Source organism: Anguilla rostrata, chromosome 17 (genome assembly GCF_018555375.3).
Source record: "Anguilla rostrata isolate EN2019 chromosome 17, ASM1855537v3, whole genome shotgun sequence".
In the NCBI taxonomy this organism is placed as follows: Eukaryota; Metazoa; Chordata; class Actinopteri; order Anguilliformes; family Anguillidae; genus Anguilla; species Anguilla rostrata.
This window is the reverse complement of record NC_057949.1, coordinates 24,829,303-24,849,584: the sequence shown is the minus strand read 5'-3', so window position 1 is coordinate 24,849,584 and position 20,282 is coordinate 24,829,303. Positions and strand designations below refer to the sequence as shown.

The 20,282-nt window shown below is 48.6% G+C and overlaps 1 protein-coding gene across 3 annotated transcripts; it reads left to right on the top strand.

The window, feature by feature from the left end:
* The first annotated feature begins 1,372 nt into the window (after positions 1-1,372).
* Positions 1,373-20,240, top strand: LOC135243560 (cAMP-dependent protein kinase catalytic subunit alpha). 3 transcript variants are annotated; one of them, XM_064315490.1, is made up of 10 exons: positions 1,373-1,988; positions 10,917-10,978; positions 12,723-12,851; positions 13,174-13,272; positions 13,639-13,721; positions 14,149-14,275; positions 14,486-14,581; positions 14,995-15,117; positions 15,206-15,370; positions 17,533-20,240. In XM_064315490.1, the coding sequence occupies exons 1-10, from the start codon at positions 1,943-1,945 to the stop codon at positions 17,656-17,658; spliced, it is 1,056 nt and encodes a 351-aa protein (XP_064171560.1). In that variant the 5' UTR covers positions 1,373-1,942; the 3' UTR covers positions 17,659-20,240. The 3 variants fall into 3 exon arrangements, with proteins under 3 accessions (XP_064171560.1, XP_064171558.1, XP_064171559.1); XM_064315488.1 differs by lacking the exon at positions 1,373-1,988 and adding an exon at positions 8,196-8,301; XM_064315489.1 differs by lacking the exon at positions 1,373-1,988 and adding an exon at positions 8,196-8,301 and having other exon boundaries at positions 12,723-12,855; positions 13,178-13,272.
* The last annotated feature ends 42 nt before the right edge of the window (positions 20,241-20,282 follow it).

Genomic DNA, 20,282 nt, shown 5'->3' with positions numbered 1-20,282 from the left:
AGTGTCCTTAACCGGGAATCGAACATCCGACCTTTCGGTTACAAGTGCAGTTCCTTACCCACTGTGCCACACTCCGTCCTACCCCTGAACATATTACTGAACTGCTTCCTAAATATGTCCCAAGCAGAGCACTCAGATCCTCTGACTACTTTCTTTGAATAATTCCTAAATCAGGGACTTAATGGTGACTATCCAGGACTAAAACCTATGGTGAGGCTGCTTTCAGCTCATATGGCCCTTGCCTCTGGAATAGTCTCCCACCCTCTCTAAGGGCAGCTGCAATAGTCAACTCAAGGCCCACCTTTTTAGTCTCGCTTTTACCTATGAGCATTCATTGACATGTCATTTATTTTTTTTTAACATATTTATCTACTTATTTATTTACAGTCAGTCATTCTTTTGTAGCATTGTTTTATTTTTATTTTTTAATTGTTTTATATGGTTGTTATTTGTTTTATTACTTGTATTGCTTTCATTGATTTGTTTTTTTTTACAATGTAAAGCACATTGCATTGTATTTAGTTTTACAAAATGAGCTATACAAATAAAGATTGGTTGACTGATTAAGGTGTAATTATAATCAGATAATGATAACTTAATTAAATCAGCTAATCATGTCTGGTGTTCACTGCCACCTCACCTTTTTGGCCACTGGAAAAAAAGATGTGCCCATGTGATGACTTGTGTTAATCACGCCCAGCCAAAATTGTTAGCCTTCTGTTTTCCTTGACAACACAGTGGTTGCCACTCCAAACACGGAGAGCCAGTTAGTCGCCCTCTGGGCTATTATCGTTTGAATTATATGAACCGAGGGAGCAATACCTAGTGCCTTGATGTTTTTTTGTCTCGCTCAGTGAATTGCCCTCTTTATTTTTAACATGGGTACGGCCTTGAAGTGGAGAATAACAAATCAATGCCTTTTTAATATTCTGGAGTCGTAGAGTCTCCCCGTGCCTTAAATCCTGACCAACTTTCTAAAAATAGTCTGTCGTTGACGTCACTCGGCCAATCACGGATTAGCCGTGCGGGAGGGGGGGTCGACGAGGCCGTTTCGTTTTATAGGCCCTTACTCTGATAACCAATCTAAATTCAGCGAATGGGACGGTTTCTAGGTAAGGCTACCGATAAATCTCTCCCGACGAGCCAACCAAAATTACTGAATGGGGAAGAAGGCGTGGCAATAAAAGGAGGAAAATAATAGGTGACGTCATTCACTGGTCTGTGGAGGCGGGATAATCGTTGTTGACAGGCACCCATTTACCAATGGAAATACCTCAAATGCCTGTCATCTCGACAACTGACCAATCAGCAACCATATTCTGCTGTCTCTCAATTCCTCTATTGTATGTGCCCTGGCCTATAGGGCCTGCGTGGAGGCGGATTCTTCGTAAGGCTGGAGTTCCTTCAGCCCTGAGTCTGAGGATTAATGGGGGGGCTGCTGATTTGGGCAATTTGTAATCGGTACTGGATTCAGACAGGGCATCGGAACCGGGGTTGGGACAGGAAGGGGGTGTGACCAGTTTGGAGCAGCGGTCACAAGAAGCAGCCCGAACAGGGTTCTAGTTCTCGAAAAAAGCGGAGAGCCGAGGGGGCCTCGGCGGGGGCTGCGAGGAGGGACAGGCTAGGATAGGAGATCCGGACCGGGTTCACCGCACTGGACTCGTCCCGGAAAGCAGGATAGCCGCAGAGAGGTAGCGGGAGAAAGCAAGCTAGCTAGCGAGCTCGCTAGCTGGCTAACACCCGAAGTATTGGCCTGTTTTTTTCCATAACAATTTAGGAAAAACTAACTAACATTAGCGAGTGGGAAATAAAACTAAACGAATTTAAGTTAGCAGCAACGATTAGTTTCAAGATCACCCCCAGAAACCTCGGACCAGAAAGACCCCCGAAGAGGACGACAGGGTGATCCGAGTTCAAGGGATCCCCTTCCCGGCCTGCAATCATGGGCAACGCGCCCACCGCTAAGAAAGGCAGCGAGATGGAGAGTGGTGAGAATATTTGTGTATATAAATACCTTGATTACACCAGGACACATAACTTACATTGACGATACACCGAACATCGCTAATGCACTCTGAATTCAAATGTATTGCATTCGTATTTTCGTATTTAATCCCCTGTTATTTGTCATTTGACAGATAGCTAGCTTGTTTGCTACATCCGTCCATATTAGCCAGCCTGTAGCAAGCTACAAGTATAGACAGGAAATGGATAGCAGGCAAGGTTGTATGCTACCTAGCTACATGGTTTTACGTTTGTACCGTGACATAGCGTTTGAAGCAAGCTTGATATCTATCTTGCTAACTGGCTGGCTAATACATAAATTAGAAACACAGGTGGCAGCATATCGTACATGGCCAAATTACCGTTTACCGTGATTTTAGGTGCCCGGAAATACTGTGTGTGTGTAACTTGGATGGGTCCTAGGTGACTCGTCCATAGATAATCGGTCCTGTTTTCGTACCGAAGTGAGGGTTAAAAGATTGTTACTCATGACCTGCGGTGTCTGTAACTTAAGACAGTGAGAAGTGGTTGGCCTGCTACACGGAATGCTAGTTTGTTGGGAATGCAACTGATTTTTTTTGTTTGAGCCCTTGTCACATGAACGTACTTCTGATTGCCCTATCAAAGGCTTTGGCGATCAGACGGAAATCCACGGACACGCACCTGCAACCTGAAACCCCCCCCCCCCCAAAAAAAACAAAAACAAAACACAAACACATTGATCTCGGGTTTCTGCTTGGATGGCGTGTATTTATGCACTGATTGAGAGGGATAAATGCAACGCACAATATCTCCCAATATTATGTTATTGCTGTTGTACTATGAAATGGCATATTTCAGGTAGTTTGTCAGAGGAAGATGGTGAATGTCAAAGAATGTACAGCCTGTTATATTACTCATGTTTCTGTGCATGCGTTTAAATTTGAACCTGTCCAGAAAACAAATGGTGGAGCGTGGCTGACTGGGGTGCCTCTGTGTCGTTGTTCTTGTAGACAAATTTGTCTGGCTTTTGATGGAGTCTCATTTAATGACTTTACAACCTTGTGAGCAGCTTTGCAGATGAGGACAGGCATGCACAGGTTTGCCCTTTGGAAATTTAACCCCACGAAGAGGGGGGCTGGAGGCTGGATTTCAGGATGGGGCGATGGAGCCCTAATTGGCTGCTGGTGAATTCTTAGGACAGGTCCAGAATGGCCCTTTTACCCCTCCCTGGCTGCTGGGAGGAGGCAATGTGGTCCTGTTGCCTCTGGTCAGTTTTTAGGCTGGCATGATGGTGGCTGGGGACCCCATGGCTGTATGATGATGGGTGCTGGGCTGGGCTGATCAGGTGATGTCTGTTGGGGAGAATGGTGTGACAGAGTAGGGATTTCCAGCTGCTCACCTGCCGGCGTTCACCAGAAAAGACTGGTGCACGACGGTGTGTGCTGTCCTTACCTGCAAGCTGTGCCTGTGCGTGGCCATGCGAATGAGTGTACCTGTGTGAATGAGCGTACCTGTGCACATAACGCATACTGCTCTGTCGGTGGAGGCATAAAGCCAGGGATGCTCTATGGTGGGGAAGCCACTCAGAGGCACCGATAACAGAGGTTCTCTCACAGTATCATATGCATCTGTGATTTGTGGTGATTATTCTAGTTTTCTACCTGACAGGCATTCTACCTGTCCTCAGCAGTAGATGGCTTATTGAGGGGGGCTCAGTGGAAGGAAGTGGAGGAGGAGGAGGAGGAGCGGTGAGGAAGGCCTGCTTAGCCCCAGCTGCTGTTTACATGAGAGAGTTCCTTCTTCAGGGAGTTTGAGCGGGTCGTGGTCCTTATCCCCCCCCCCCCCCCCGGTTATGGAAACCTGTAAAACTCGGGCGTGACGTGCAAGCGGGAGGAAGTGCGATTGTCTGCTGCTTCTGCCTTTCCTCAGGGGCCAAATCCCGAGGTTGCCAAGTCTCTTGAACATCATGTGATGCACAGAGGCCTCTCCAAACAAACAGCACTCTGTGTGTGGCTTTCTCCTGTTCTGCCATTGGCTGAGTGGCCGTTTGCTATCCTCTTCCACCATGGGTTAGGCCAGGTCTTATTGTGGGCGCTCCTTTCCTTTTAACGGTTACTTCCATCACAACCCACAACAGCAACATCTCCCTCATTCCCTCCAGTAAATGTATTGTAGTCCCTGCAGTACAAACAAATGCATACATAAGCAACCATCTTGCTACTGAAATAATATTTGGCATTACATATAGCCTTTCTGTTGGTTTACATTAACTGTATTTTTGTTGTGCTGGGTTTGAAAAACCTGGAAATTTAGTGAACCATGAAAGCAACACACTTTTAATTGTCAGTAGCTAACTGGCTTGGCATCATGAAAATGGGAATTCGCTGCTGAGATGCCGGAGTTTAAGTTAAGCAGGCTAACAAATGTAATTTAACTTATCATGATTTAGATAGAATGTGTGTGTGTATATATATATATATATATATATATATATATTTTTTTTTTTTTTTTACCCTTGGGAGTTAACCTGTCCTTTTTTTCAAAGTGAGAAAAAAAGTCCCTGGTTCTTTGTTAAATATTCAACGTGATTGTCTAGACATGTAGTAAAGTAATTTACATTGGAAATACTAGACAAAATGATCTGAAAATGCACTTCAAAACTAGCTACATGTGATGAAGTCATTGCCAGCAAAATTCTACAGGTCTTCACGGCTACTGACTGATTGGACCCAAGTAGCTTAGTGGTGGGGAAGCTAATTAGCCTTTTCTGTGCATGAGTTCGTTCCTTATTTTGTAGCAGCTGAAATATACTAGTTAATTGTGCAATACTTTTGAATACCAAATTGATGGCTACCTATATCACTATATCACTCATAAGGGGTAAATATTTTCACAGTGGAGTGGGGTTGCTAGCTACTTGTTGCTACCATTAGCTTACTAGTAGAAGCTAGCAAGCTAGCGCAAATCACTATTTATCCAACGTGCAGCTAATAAGATTGATTTCATAATTAAGTAGCTGGATATCTCATGCGCAGTCATATGCAGCTGGCTGCCTGTACACTGATGAAACGGTGTACTGGCTTACATAGTGAGGCTCGTTTGGCTAATGCTAGTGCTAGCAAACTGTCTTTGTTAAATTCTGCTTTGAATGCTAGCTTTTCATACAGTTAGCATTCAAAGCACATATGAAATGTCTTGTGATTAGTTGAACAAATGGCTGGTTATCTTTAGTAGTCAAATACGAGATGTGTTGTCATGTAGTGCTAGCTAACTCCTGTGTGGCAATGTTTGTTTTGTTACAAGATATACACACTGGCCCATTCATTTATCTACAATAGGGGGATTGCCAGTACATAGAACTATATTTTTTCAGTATTTTATGATATAGCCTAGATTTTGAATTTTTGTTCACTTAAAGATCATGTTCAGTATTAGTCATTGATGGTGACATGGTTGATTTTTATATTGAATTGTTTGCGTTCATTCTGCTTGTAATTACTTGTTCTTTTTTGAATCAAGGTTTATGGCCACGTCATGGTTAGGTCCCCTGTGAGATAGCACTGCAGTTTTCATGATCAAAGAGTCTTTGTATCCTATGTATATAGTCCTATGGGATGGGTCATGTGTTCTTGTTATGTTTTTCCATTGGTTAGCATAGCTTCTGGTCTCCTGCCAATCGGAGTAACGGTGGCATTCTGTATTTCATTGGTTGGACCACTTTCAAAGATTCTATTCCGCAATGTAAACCAAAAATAATTGTGTGCAGTTGAAGGTGATTGCGAAACCGTCCCTCTCGCTCAGCAGCCAAGGCACTCCAATCCAACGGCCTGAAAGTCTCTTGCTCAATGGCTCGCTGTTGTTTGGCCCGTCTCTCAGGCAACCTGCTCCTCTTCCTCACCCGGCGTTCACACGGCGAGAAACTCAGTTGATGGGTTGCTCAAGTCTGCTACGGTGTGCGTTGGGCAAGAGCTTTCCGTTGTGTCCTCTAAGTGATTTTTTGCAGCCAGCTACACCTTTTTGATGAAGAAAAAGAAACTTTCTATGTTAAAACTAGCTAGCTAGCGAGACGGATAAAGATAGCTCGCGCGAGAGGTCACTAGCTAGTTAGCGATGTATCCGTCTGCTTGCTAGTTAGCTAGCAGTGCATTTGTATCTATTTATATTTATCCTCCTTGCCAGTGAGAGATGGCTAGCTAGCCCGCTAGCGAGAGAAATAGATCGCTGGTTGATTCGACACTACAACTGGAAACTTTCCGGCCGTTCCAAACAAGCTTTCAAATTTTCCCTGGCAACGTCAGCCCCGTTGCTAGGGCCGCTCAGGTTCATAGAAAATTCATGGCCACTGGTTGACTAGGCTTTGTGAATGGGGTGTTTGCTGCCTAGGCTCCCGTTCACTGTTGTCTGCGATGTGCTCAGCCGCTTCAGTTCAGATGGAGATCGGACGTGCCGCCAGCATGGTGGATGTGCCCCTCCCTTAAATTTGTACGTGTGTCCCGTTGCGGCCACGCCCCCTGTTCTGGGTAACGTCCGGTTGTGTTGGCGAGCTCAGCTCGTGGCTGCGCGCTCTGTCAGTTTGAGAAGGTGCTGGCGAACACCGGCTCTCCTTCCGAAACGCAAGATGTCCGCTGCTGCTCGCTCCTTTCAGCTGTACGGTCGGTCTGGCGGTTGAGCTGCGCAGACGGGGCGGAGGGTGGGGTTGGGGGTGGGGGGTGTGCAGGCAGGATGAATATGGGCCACCCAGTGACCCGAGGGGGTCGCTGGTGCGTGAAACGTGGGCGTCCTGCCGACTCGATCCCTCCCTCCTTGGCCAGTACCGCGGCAAATTACATTACCAGCACAGTTTTAGGTTCAATTCTTACGTTTAATTCTGTGCATTAGTTGCTTGCAGCCTCAGTTTCTCTGAGAACATGCGTCTGGTGTGCTTGTTTGTGTCTGTTTTTTTTTTGGTCTGTGCATGTGTGTGCGTGCCTAGTGTGCATTCGTGTGCGTGTGTGTGCGTGCACGTGCGTGTGTGCGTGAATGCGTTCTTGCGTCCATGCTCACGTGTGTGCATGCGTGTGCGTACGTGTTGCTTGCGTTGGGACACACGCTCTAGGTGGAGCTTCCACAGTGGGCTATAAATATCTCCCTGGTTCCCAGTCCACTTTGTGGCCGCTTGCATAACAAAGACAAGCCTGTTTATGAGTGGCGGCCTTCCTATCTCCTCTTAACGGGACGCCCGTTTTCTGGGGGCCTTTTCGTTTTTACCCTGCTCCGCACTCCTCTGCCCTCGTTAGAGTGCGGTACGACAGTAATTCGCCTCTTTCAGTTTTCCTTTCAACGCCGTCATCATGGCCGTCACTCTGCTGTTGTTTTATTGGCTTCCTCTTTCATTGCATCGCTGCCGTTAGGAATTTCGTCCAGTCCCGTAGCGCCTCATGGAGGTGCCTGACAGCGGTTGGCTGGCCGGCAGCACTGGTACTGTGAGTTGAACCAGTGCACACTCTTGGGAGGAAAAAAATAAAGGTCCATTACCATGCTGTGCAATCACTTATCCCGGGGACGGCCCAGATTGCAGCGCCGTGTGGATCTCTGTGGCTGCCGGGCTCTCTGGTTCAGTGTGCTGCCAGCGTCCAGTTTGATGTGACCCCCCTTTTTACTCAATCCAGTTCAGTATGCTCTCTTTCTCGAGCCAGTTCAGTGTATGTATGTATATATATATGTGTGTTTTTTTTTTTGGTGAAACCAGAGGTGCCAAGCAAGGACCTGTCCTTTCTCTGTTCCTTTCTCTCTCTCTCTGTCCTTCCTCTTTCCCTTGTTTTCTCTCTGTCCAAAGATCAACATAGACATTATTTGTGACATTGAAATGATCGCCCTTCACCCCCCCCTTCCACACACACACACACACACACACACACACACACACAGAGCGAGTGAGAGAGTGCGAGAGCGAGCGGTGCGTAAATATTGGTAGAAAGGCGAGCGAAGGTTGGATCGATCCAAAAGTTTTAAGAAGGAGCAGAACGCAGCCCTACTCTGTGAGCTTTAAAACTTGAGAGGGTGAAAACTGAAGGACTGGTGAACGGAGGAGGAGAGACGAGAGGAAGCGTAAAGGACGGGTGGTCGGAGAGGGGGAAAGGCTACGGAGCTGGTGAACGGGGAGCGCGGGGCACGGATCGGGGGGGGTGAAGAGGAGCAATGGGCCCTCGGGAGTGAGGAAGAGGCAGCTGGCCGAAGCAGGGCTCATGTCTGAGGGGGTTGCTGAGGGGGGCGCTGAGGGGGGCGTTAAGGCTCAGGAGTCCCCAGGGGGAGGGGAGGCCCCGCCCGGTGCAGACGGTAAGGGTGGTGCGGGGTGATTCGCGACGTCAGTTGGTAATATGCGCGGCGGTAGGGAGGGAAAGTGGGCCGGGGACTTGGTATGCTGTGCTTGTCGTGCGCACGCTCTGTGGATGTAGTAGTGAGGGTCCAGAGCAGACTGTGTGGGTCAGGGGCAGGTTCAGTGTGTGGGTCAGGAGCAGGTTCAGTGTGTGGGTCAGGGGCAGGTTCAGTGTGTGGGTCAGGGGCAGGTTCAGTGTGTGGGTCAGGAGCAGGGTCAGGAGCAGGTTCAGTGTGTGGGTCAGGAGCAGGTTCAGTGTGTGGGTCAGGAGCAGGTTCAGTGTGTGGGTCAGGGGCAGGTTCAGTGTGTGGGTCAGGAGTAGGTTCAGTGTGTGGGTCAGGAGCAGGTTCAGTGTGTGGGTCAGGAGCAGGTTCAGTGTGTGGGTCAGGGGCAGGTTCAGTGTGTGGGTCAGGAGCAGGTTCAGTGTGTGGGTCAGGGGCAGGTTCAGTGTGTGGGTCAGGAGCAGGTTCAGTGTGTGGGTCAGGGGCAGGTTCAGTGTGTGGGTCAGGGGCAGGTTCAGTGTGTGGGTCAGGGGCAGGTTCAGTGTGTGGGTCAGGGGCAGGTTCAGTGTGTGGGTCAGGTACAGGTTCAGTGTGGGTCAGGAGCAGGTTCAGTGTGGGTCAGGAGCAGGTTCAGTGTGGGTCAGGAGCAGGGTCAGGAGCAGGTTCAGTGTGGGTCAGGAGCAGGTTCAGTGTGGGTCAGGAGCAGGGTCAGGAGCAGGTTCAGTGTGTGGGTCAGGGGCAGGTTCAGTGTGTGGGTCAGGAGCAGGTTCAGTGTGTGGGTCAGGAGTAGGTTCAGTGTGGGTCAGGAGCAGGTTCAGTGTGGGTCAGGAGTAGGTTCAGTGTGTGGGTCAGGAGCAGGCTCAGGAGCAGGTTCAGTGTGTGGGTCAGGAGCAGGTTCAGTGTGAGGGTCAGGAGCAGGTTCAGTGTGTGGGTCAGGAGCAGATTCAGTGTGAGGGTCAGGAGCAGGTTCAGTGTGAGGGTCAGGAGCAGGTTCAGTGTGAGGGTCAGGAGCAGGTTCAGTGTGAGGGTCAGGAGCAGGTTCAGTGTGTGGGTCAGGAGCAGGTTCAGTGTGTGGGTCAGGAGCAGGTTCAGTGTGGGTCAGGAGCAGGTTCAGTGTGTGGGTCAGGAGCAGGTTCAGTGTGTGGGTCAGGAGCGGGTTCAGTGTGAGGGTCAGGAGCAGGTTCAGTGTGTGGGTCCGGAGCAGGTTCAGTGTGAGGGTCAGGAGCAGGTTCAGTGTGTGGGTCAGGAGTAGGTTCAGTGTGTGGGTCAGGAGCAGGTTCAGTGTGGGTCAGGAGCAGGTTCAGTGTGGATCAGGAGCAGGGTCAGGAGTAGGTTCAGTGTGGGTCATGAATAGGTTCAGTGTTAGTCAGGAGCAGGTTCAGTGTGGGTCATGAATAGGTTCAGTGTTAGTCAGGAGCAGGTTCAGTGTGTGGGTCAGGTGCAGGTTCAGTGTGTGGGTCAGGAGGAGCAGATTCCATAGCAGGCTGGGAACCCTCATCTCTCCCAGGATTAATCTGCCATGCGAGTGAAGTAAACAAGACCGTATTTGAACTTTGCCCTGTGCTCTTTCGTCTGTGTATGCGCGTGTGTGTGTGCGTGTGTGCGTTTGCATGTGTGTGTGTGCGTGTGTATGTGTACGTGTACGTGTGTGTGCATGTGTGTGCGCGTGCGTGTCTTGGTGAGAATTTGTGTGTTTATGTTGGGGAAGCGTGCTGCAGTGTAAGCCTGATATGGATGATGAGGAGCGAGGAAGAGGAGCAGAGGTCTGCGATCGTCCTGCGCTCCCTCTGCTGGGAGCCCTCAGACGCATACGATGCTTCAGTGCTGCGCATGTGCCAGCGCTAGTGTGCATGCGTTAGCGTGCATGCGCATGCATTAGTGTGCATATGTTGCGCGCGCCAGTGTTTGCGTCTGACTGTACACCAATGGAGAGCATCGATGTGCATTTGATTTGGCAGTGTGGTGTAGTGGTTAGGGAGGCAGACTTGTAAGTGAGGTTTGAGGCTGCAGGTTTGAATCCCACGTGTGTGGGGCACTGTCCCTGTGCACCTGGTCTTTGTGGTTGAGTTTGTACTGTTGGTTGCTCTGGATAAGAGCATCTAAAAAATGGCAGTATATAGTAGTTTATGTAGGCGTGAGTTCTGGGAAAAGTAACATCCTCTTTCTCCCCCTGCACAACTCCAGATCTCTGTATGAAGTAATCGCTCGCTGCACTCAGATCTCCATTTACTCGCGCATTCGGGCAGGAAAATGAACTTCCAGTAATTATTCTTGGGCTCTTTTATGTGAACGTTGATGAGAAGATAAAAGTGGATTTATTTTTAATTAACTAACGTATGAATAATGTCATTTTGAAAGTAATATTTCACGGGTGTCACGGTCGACCTGGCCTGCACATTAATCGTTCTCTTATCCTTTGCGTGTGCCATTGTGTGTTCAAGCATGTATGCGTGCAAGCGTGCGTATGTAAGTGTGTGTGTGTGTGTGTGTGTTTGCACTGGGAGGAATGTCCTGTCTCTTTGCTTGTTACCCCATTTGCACAATCGGCTGAACTGATGGTCTGTTCTTTACAGTGAAGGAGTTCCTCGCAAAAGCCAAAGAGGACTTCCTGAAGAAGTGGGAGAACCCAGCACAGGTAAGCACACACACACACACACACACGCGCGCGCACACGCGCACACACACTCACACACACACACACACACGCACTCGCACGCACACTCACACGCACGCACACACACACACACGCACACACGCGCACACACGCGCACACACACACACACACTCTTTCTCACACACATACACACACACATGCACACGCACACGCACGCACGCACACACACACACACATGCACACACACATGCACACACATGCACACACACACACACTCACACACACACACACGCGCACACATGCACGCACGCAGTCACACTCACACACACACACACATGCACGCACGCACGCAACCTCACACACACACACACGCGCACACATGCTCGCACACTCGCACGCACACTCACACACACACACACACACACACACATGCACGCACACACACATGCATGCACACACGCACACTCACACACACACACGCACGCACACACACACACATGCACGCACACACACGCACGCACGCACACTCACACGCACACACACGCACACATGTCCTGACGGAAGCGGAGAGCTCACTGATACGTGGTCACTCTGCGCACACCTGCATTTCGCCCCCCCCCCCCCCCTTTTCTGGCTGCTTCCCTAGTGAGCAGCAAATGCGTCACAGGTGTCCCTCTAGGGGATGGACCAAATGATCAGTTCTTTCCAATGGTCCACCCCCCCCCCCGCCATTTCTCACTTTCCAGGTCTCTATTTTTTGGAAGTCCATCACAGTGTCGTCTTGGAGGAGATTTTTAATTCTCCTCCTGAGGAGACCAGGTCTGCTGATGTTTTTGGTAGACCTCGATGTTCCTTGTCTCCCATAGGTCTTGCTCGATTTTGTTTTTCAGTGCGTGACATGATGCATCTCTCTGGGTCTAGACCTGGTCAGATTCGCACTGTAAAGGGTCTGGGGATCTGCCAGTCTGTTCTGGGTCCAAGTCTGGTTATCAGCAGTTCTGTTTGGGTCTGTATCATTAAAAGATTAATTTATGTACGTCAGGTTTGGGTAGGAAATTCACACGTCCAATTTGAGTCAGGTTTTTGGCCCCTGCTCCCCTACTGGCTGTGAGCACTGTGCCTGTGGTAGCCACGCCCGCTGAAGCCTGATAATACTGTGCAGGTGCATGCCAGCCTTTTCCATCCACATTTAGGAGCACCATGCCATATACATCAATTCACATGTTTACTCAGTCCGTTTTCTTTTTTCTTTTTCATTCTCTTTCCCCCCCCCCCCCCCCCCAATGATTTTGACGTATGTGCTTAGTTAAAGGTGTGGACATAGCCTGCGAAAGTGTGCTTCGTCTTCACAGTTTCCAGGTTGCAGAGTGTATCGAATGATGGAATGGGCTGAGGCGGTCCTGTCCCCCTCCCCATCCCCTTCCCCACCCCCCTACTGCTCCTACCCTATGTGATAATTCATTTTTATGGCTTGTTAGGGATGTCATCTCTACGTGTGAGAACTGTATTTCGGGTGTTGTTAGCGCAGCGCTAGTGTTGCAGACGCACTCGCTGGTCTCGTTGCTAGCCGAGTTTGGCACTTTTGCTCATGCAACCCGGAGGCAAGTGCACCACTGCTCTCGTACTCTGGAAGCCACACTGGATAAGATTGCCTGCTTGCATGAATGTAATGTGAATGTGAACACCGTGAGGATAATCTCTGAATTTGTCCCTGTCTAGCCCTGAGTGCCGACTGTGTTTTAATCTCCCCCCCCACCACCTGCAGAACACAGCGTCTCTGGACCAGTTTGAGCGGCTAAAGACCCTGGGAACCGGCTCTTTCGGTCGCGTCATGCTGGTCAAGCACAAAGAGAGCGGTCAGCACTACGCCATGAAAATTCTCGACAAACAGAAGGTGGGTTTTGGGCTTCTGAAGGCGGGGCCATTGGCCACAGCTTGGGGGGAGGGGCTAGAGAGATGTCACAAAAGTCACACGTCTTATAGTTATAGTGATGATAATAATGAAGACTTGTGTATATAGCGCCATATATAGTGCCTTTATCACACTCAAAGTGCTTTACAGTGATGACGGGGGAACTCTCCTCACCCACCAGTGTGTGGCACCCAGCTGGGTGATGCACAGCAACTGTGCTTCTCTGTGGTTTTTGTGTGAATAAACGGGGCCCCAGTTTTACACAAACCTGGCCAGGCTGACCGCGGCCGTCCTCCCCCCTCAGGTAGTGAAGCTGAAACAGATCGAGCACACGCTGAACGAGAAGCGCATCCTGCAGGCGGTCAGCTTCCCTTTCCTGGTCCGGGTGGAGCACTCCTTCAAGGTATGAGCTGTGTATGTGTGCGTGTGTGTGTATGTGTGTGTGCACGTGTGCATGCATGTGCGAGCGTGCGTGTGCACGTGTGCGTGCATGTATGTGTGCACGTGTGCGTGCATGTGTGTGTGTGCACGTGTGCGTGCTTGTGTGTGTGTGCGTGTGCGCGTGTGTGTGTGTGTGTGCGCGTGCGTGTGTGTGTGTGTGTGTGTGCTGCGTGGTGACGTGTGTGTGTGCGTGCGTGTGTGTGTGTGTGTGTGTGCACATGTGCGTGTGTGTGTGCACGTGTGTGTGCTTGTAAGTATAGTATATAAAAATATAAAAATGCCAGAAAAGCTCCATGAGAATGTACGTGTGTGTGCGTGCCTCCCTCAGGACAACACTAACCTGTATATGGTGATGGAGTATGTCCCCGGAGGCGAGATGTTCTCACATCTACGGAGAATCGGCAGGTTCAGGTAGGCTACTGACCCCTGACCCCTGACCCTGTCCCTGACTGCTGATTTAACCCAACAACCAGCCCCCATTCACCCCGCTGTCCTCTCACACAATGACACACGTCTCATTCTCTCCCCTTCCTGTGCTTATCCATTTCTCTCCCCCTCTCTCTCCCTCTCTCGTGCTCTCTCTCTCTCCCTGTCTTGTGCTCTCTGTGTGTCTCTCCCTCTCTCTCGTGCTCTCTCTCTCTCTCTCTCCGTCTTGTGCTCGCTGTGTGTCTCTCTCTCTCCCTCTCATACGCTCTCTCTCCCTCTCTCGTGCTCTCTCTCTGTCTTGTGCTCTCTGTGTGTCTCTCTCCCTCTCTCACGCTCTCTCTCTCTCCCTCTCTCTCTCACGCTCTCTCTCTCTCTCTCTTGTGCTCTCTCTCTCTCCCTCCCTCTCTTGCAGTGAGCCCCACGCCCGTTTCTACGCTGCTCAGATTGTGTTGACCTTTGAGTACCTGCACTCTCTGGACCTCATCTATCGAGACCTGAAGCCTGAGAACCTGCTCATCGACCAGCAGGGCTACATACAGGTGTGTTAGGCAGTGCTTCCTTTCCCAGGCTCTTGAATTCACCTCCACGTGGCTGCCATTTTGGCGGGCGTCTCCTTGTCACGTGTTGGGCTGTCACGTGCAGTAATGCGCCCGCCCGCCCGTCATCCACTCTCCTGCTCGTGAGTTTGGGGACGCCGACTCTTTTTAACCCACCGTCGTCTTCCCCTCCGGGCCTCTCTTGTTTCCCAGGTAACAGATTTTGGGTTTGCCAAGCGAGTGAAGGGTAGGACCTGGACGCTGTGTGGCACTCCGGAATACCTAGCCCCCGAAATCATCCTGAGCAAGGTGAGCGTCTGCTGCCCCGCCCCGCCCCGCCCCGCTCCAGGAGCCTGTACTAGTTGGCACACTACACACCTGTAGTGTAATTGTGTGCCCACAGCAACGAATCTGTCCAGTAATTCATCAGTGGAGGAACTTGGGGGCATTATTGTTTAAATACTGACGACTGCTTCTACTGTTAACATGGGACACTTCTTCTCAGTCTGTGTGCCTCTATGTGTGCCTGTCTCTCTGCCTGTGTTCTCACCTCTCTCTATCTCTCTCTTTCTTTCTCTCCCACTCGCTACCCCTCCCTCCCTCCCTCACTGCCCTTTTCCCTCTCTTACGTTTCCTACTACGCCTCTCCCTCTTTTTTTTTTTTTTTTTCCCCCTCTATCCCCCTCTCCCCTCTTCCTGTTACGCCCCTGCCACTTTTGCAGGGTTACAACAAAGCGGTGGATTGGTGGGCCTTGGGCGTGCTCATATACGAGATGGCGGCGGGGTACCCCCCCTTCTTCGCCGACCAGCCTATTCAGATCTACGAGAAGATCGTCTCTGGGAAGGTGGGTCCCGCCCCTCCGCCCCGACGACGTGTTACAGGTGCGTAGCGACCGAGTGCGCAGACGTTACGGGTTGCCCTTGCCTACGCAGGTACGGTTCCCCTCCCACTTCAGCTCGGACCTGAAGGACCTCCTGAGGAACCTGCTGCAGGTGGACCTGACCAAGCGCTTCGGGAACCTGAAGAACGGGGTCAACGACATCAAGGGCCACAAGTGGTTTTCCACCACGGACTGGATCGCCATCTACCAGAGGAAGGTGAGCGGGGTGGGGTGGGGTGGGGTTCCCGGCCACCGTCTAACTCTGGTCATACGCGTGTTTACTTTACATTACATTACAGGCATTTATCAGAAGCTCCTATCCAGAGTGACTTGCACAACTTTTACATAGCATCCATTAATACAGCTGGATATATACTGAATAAATTCAGGTTAAGTACCTTGCTCAAGGGTACAACGGCAGTGTCCTATCCCGGGAATTGAACCTGTGACCTTTAGGTTACAAGACCAGCTCCTTGCCCATTATACTACACTGCCGCCCAGAGAGGTTAAGCCAGGCAGCCAGCAAACTGGGGTTTGAGAAAGGCACTATACCAGTGAGTTTTTATTGTTATGAACCCCGTGCCCTGCTGTCATTGGAGCAAGGGAGCAGGCCCATGGGCTGTAGTGATGTAAGGAATATGATGTTGTTATCATGGGCTGTAGTGATGTAAGGAATATGATGTTGTTATCATGGGCTGTAGTGATGTAAGGAATATGATGTTGCTATCATGGGCTGTAGTGATGTAAGGAATATGATGTTGCTATCATGGGCTGTGGTGATGGAAGGAATATGATGTTGTTATCATGGGCTGTGGTGATGGAAGGAATATGATGTTATAATGGGCTGTAGTGATGTCAGTATGATATTGTAATCGTGGATTGTAGTGATGTCAGTATGATGTTGTTATCATGGGCTGTAGTGATGTAAGGAATATGATGTTGTTATCATGGGCTGTGGTGATGGAAGGAATATGATGTTGTTATCATGGGCTGTAGTGATGTAAGGAATATGATGTTGCTATCATGGGCTGTAGTGATGTAAGGAATATGATGTTGCTATCATGGGCTGTGGTGATGGAAGGAATATGATGTTGTTATCATGGGCTGTGGTGATGAAGGAATAGATGTTATATGGCTGTAGTGATGTCATAGATATTGTAATCGTGGATTGTAGTGATGTCAGTATGATGTTGTTATCATGGGCTGTAGTGATGTAAGGAATATAATGTTATCATGGGCTATAGTGATGTCAGTATGATGTTGTTATGGGCTGTAGTGGTGTAAGGAATATGATGTTGTTATCATGGGCTGTAGTGATGTAAGGAATATGATGTTATCATGGGCTGTAGTGATGTAAGGAATATGATGTTATCATGGGCTGTAGTGATGTAAGGAATATGATGTTGTTATCATGGGCTGTGGTGATGGAAGGAATATGATGTTGTTATCATGGGCTGTGGTGATGGAAGGAATATGATGTTGTTATCATGGGCTGTGGTGATGTAAGGAATATGATGTTGTTATCATGGGCTGTAGAGATGTAAGTAATATGATGTTGCTATCATGGGCTGTAGTGATGTAAGGAATATGATGTTGTTATCATGGGCTGTAGTAGTGTAAGTTATATGATGTTATCATGGGCTGTAGTGATGTCAGTATGATATTGTTATCGTGGATTGTAGTGATGTCAGTATGATGTTGTTATCATGGGCTGTAGTGATGTAAGGAATATAATGTTATCATGGGCTATAGTGATGTCAGTATGATGTTGTTATGGGCTATAGTGATGTCAGTATGATGTTGTTATGGGCTGTAGTGATGTAAGGAATATGATGTTGTTATCATGGGCTGTAGTGATGTAAGGAATATGATGTTGTTATCATGGGCTCTAGTGATGTAAGGAATATGATGTTATCATGGGCGGTAGTGATGTAAGGAATATGATGTTGTTATCATGGGCTGTGGTGATGGAAGGAATATGATGTTGTTATCATGGGCTGTGGTGATGTAAGGAATATGATGTTGTTATCATGGGCTGTAGAGATGTAAGTAATATGATGTTGCTATCATGGGCTGTAGTGATGTAAGGAATATGATGTTATCATGGGCTGTAGTAGTGTAAGTTATATGATGTTATCATGGGCTGTAGTGATGTCAGTATGATATTGTTATCATGGATTGTAGTGATGTCAGGAATATGATGTTATCATGGGCTGTAACAGCCCCATGTGTGCACGTTGGTGGTTTTGTCTGAAATCACTGAATCAACATTTTTCAAAGGGAAATTAGTTTTACAGCGTATTTCTGTCTGTTAATTACCTTAATTTTTATTTATCCCATTTTTCCTGCCATACCTCCATCCGTGTGTGTGTGTCTCAGGTGGAGGCTCCCTTCATCCCTAAGTGCAAAGGTCCCGGTGACACCAGCAACTTTGACGACTACGAGGAAGAGGAAATCCGGGTCTCCTTCACCGAGAAGTGTGCCAAGGAGTTCGCCGAATTCTGAACCCAGCAGGAGAGAGAGAGAGAGAGAGAGAGGGAAGGAAGGAAGGAAGGAAGGAGAGTGAGAGAGAGAGAGAGAGAGAGAGATAGATAAGAGAGGGTGTGATGAGCTCGGTCTGCCAATCCCATCCGGCAGCAATGCAGATCAACCATTAAGGGAGGAGGAGGACCTGAAGGAGAGGGGGGGAGACTTCCGAGTGAAGATGGCACTGTTGCTTTTTCTGTCTCTCGCACGTTTCTTATTTATTTTACCACCCCCCCCCCCCTTCCCCGCCTCGTGTTTATAGAGCGGTATGGGGGATTACTCTGACCTTTCACATCCTTTTTTATGGTGGGTGGGGTGGTGGGGGGGGGGGGGGGGGGGGAGGGGGGAGGGTGGAGGGTGTTCACAGCATTTTTGGTCATTGCAGGCTCCAGTCCAGTGTTGTTATGTTGTGGTACTGAATCATGGTCTTTATTGTGGATGGGGTTGTCCAGCACATGGAAGGGCTTTGTCTTGGTCTCTGTGGTTTTGTACATCTTTGCCCCACTGCTGACCCCCCCCCCCCCCCCCCGCCCCCTGCTCCCCTGCCCTTGGCCTGCACCACTCCCCTTAACAATCCCGTGTTTGCTGATGCCTTGTGTGATCGCTTAGCCCCCCCCACCCCCCACCCCCACTTGCCAGTCGAATCCCAGCACACACGCCCCACTGCCTGTAGCACAGTGAGCGCCACGTCGGAGTAACGCTCAGCAGCCGTCGAACCCGAGCACGCATGCCCCAGTGCCGACAGCAGAAAAGCCGCTTCAGGATAACGCGCGTTTCCAGCTCCCGGCGCGTCTCCCGCTGCTGCATGTGCAGTGTGTGCGCCGCAGACGCGGCCCGTCTGCAGCAGCTGCCACAGAGTGGCCCAGTTTGCGACGGTCCCGTTTTGTCTGCAATAGAAAAGTCAGTGAATCGGGCATAAAACTAAAATCCCCATCTCCAAAAAAAAAACCTCAACCTGGATTAATTTCAATTAATTGGTCGGAATTTCCAGGTAATTTTAAATTGCAGCCTGCATATGATCATTCTTAGTAACGCTAATGAAATTTTAACTTTCTTTTTTTGAGGTGTGAGAGAAAAAAATCTGTTTTTAAGCTAAAAGCTTATTCCTCAATATCAAAACATGCTATTGGTATCAACAGCCAGGACACGAGTGTTGTGACTTGTTGATTTGAGCCTTCACTGTATGCTTAATTACTCCTGAATGTCTTAATTAAAATTAAATACAGTTTTGTAGGTATTGTTAGGCAACATGTTAAAGCCTAAAATCCATCCGTTTGTCCGTTTCCCTTTTTAGCGTTGTCAAAGAGGTCAATTGGAAACACCGGAGAAATTGAAGTCTAAGCACTAAGTGTTGTTAATGATACTAACCGAAGACATGGGGCTAGCGAGAAAATTTCCAACTTCTTCCGGTCAAATACTGTTCTTTAAAGAAAAGTGTTTTAACAACCCGATTTCAATTAATGAAACAAAACTCAAGGTTGTCCGATCCGCAAGTAGGCTAAATGACTGGTGGGCGTGGTGGAACCGGGCTGGCCACACTCTTGACAGGACGATTTGCGTAAGGATTAATTCACCGATTCATCTTAATTCTTCTGATCCGAAGAATAACACGGGTAAAGGCGCAATCAGCCCGATGTCTCACCTGGTTTCTTTTTATCGTAACTCGTCTGTGGTTTGATCGCGTGCTGGACTGTGTCGGGTTTTGAACGTGTAAGACGTTTGTAGGCGGGCTAACCGCTCATATCATCATACCAGTATTGTCCATCTACTACTTGGCGAAAAAATATTTTCGAATAATTCCGTGGGTTGCAGTGACCTGCCAACGGTGACTCGACTTCCTCCTCAGTTTTAACAACCTTAAAACGATTTACTCGTTTACAGAAAAAAAACACGTCTTTGTCAACTACGCAGTTCTGCGCGCACCAGTGTGTGTATATCATTATTTTTTTCTCTGCGTTAGTTTGTTGGCCGAGGACAACGTTCTCCTTTACTGTACGTACCGTAATGGTCAGATCTGGTTTGGTGCAGGGAGGGGGAGGGATCTTTCAGTGGAAGGGAAAAAAGGTTAGGCCTGCTTTACAGCACCGACCAACGACGGTGAACAACACCGAGTCGTCACTTTCCTTTAGTATCTTACTCGTAACCCTTTTAAATTGTTATTTTATGCGTGGATTCATCACATACCCCGCCCATGTCTTCTGTCGTTTCCCTGGCAATCGGCATTTCTGCGCTTTTCTTTTTCTGTTGGCCTTTGTATACGTATCGTTTCCTTAATCGTTCATACAAAAAATTACTTTTTAAAACATAGAGTGATTACTTTTTCATATTTTTAAACTATTTTCAACAACATGACTTTCTTTCCGATGCAGGTACGGTGATGGTGTAGTCTGTCGTACTGATCGGGAAAAATGGTGTAACTCTGCCTTTTCAGTCTTAATTTACCTGTACAATTTGGCGGAGACCTTTAGGACGCAGTGTACGTTAAATTAAAAAAAATACAAAAAGTAATATTTTGCAACATATGTATCATTCCAATAAAGTTTTACTTGTTAAAATTCAAATGTGTGTGCAGGGTTTGTGTGCAAATGTGCATCGTGTATGTT

Bases quoted from the DNA above. Each gene is read 5' to 3' on its own strand.
- LOC135243560 (XM_064315488.1), top strand. From the start codon at position 8,211: ATGTCTGAGGGGGTTGCTGAGGGGGGCGCTGAGGGGGGCGTTAAGGCT. The intron at 10,979-12,722 runs GTAAGCACACAC...CACCACCTGCAG, and splicing joins AGTGGGAGAACCCAGCACAG to AACACAGCGTCTCTGGACCA. The intron at 12,852-13,173 runs GTGGGTTTTGGG...CTCCCCCCTCAG, and splicing joins AAATTCTCGACAAACAGAAG to GTAGTGAAGCTGAAACAGAT.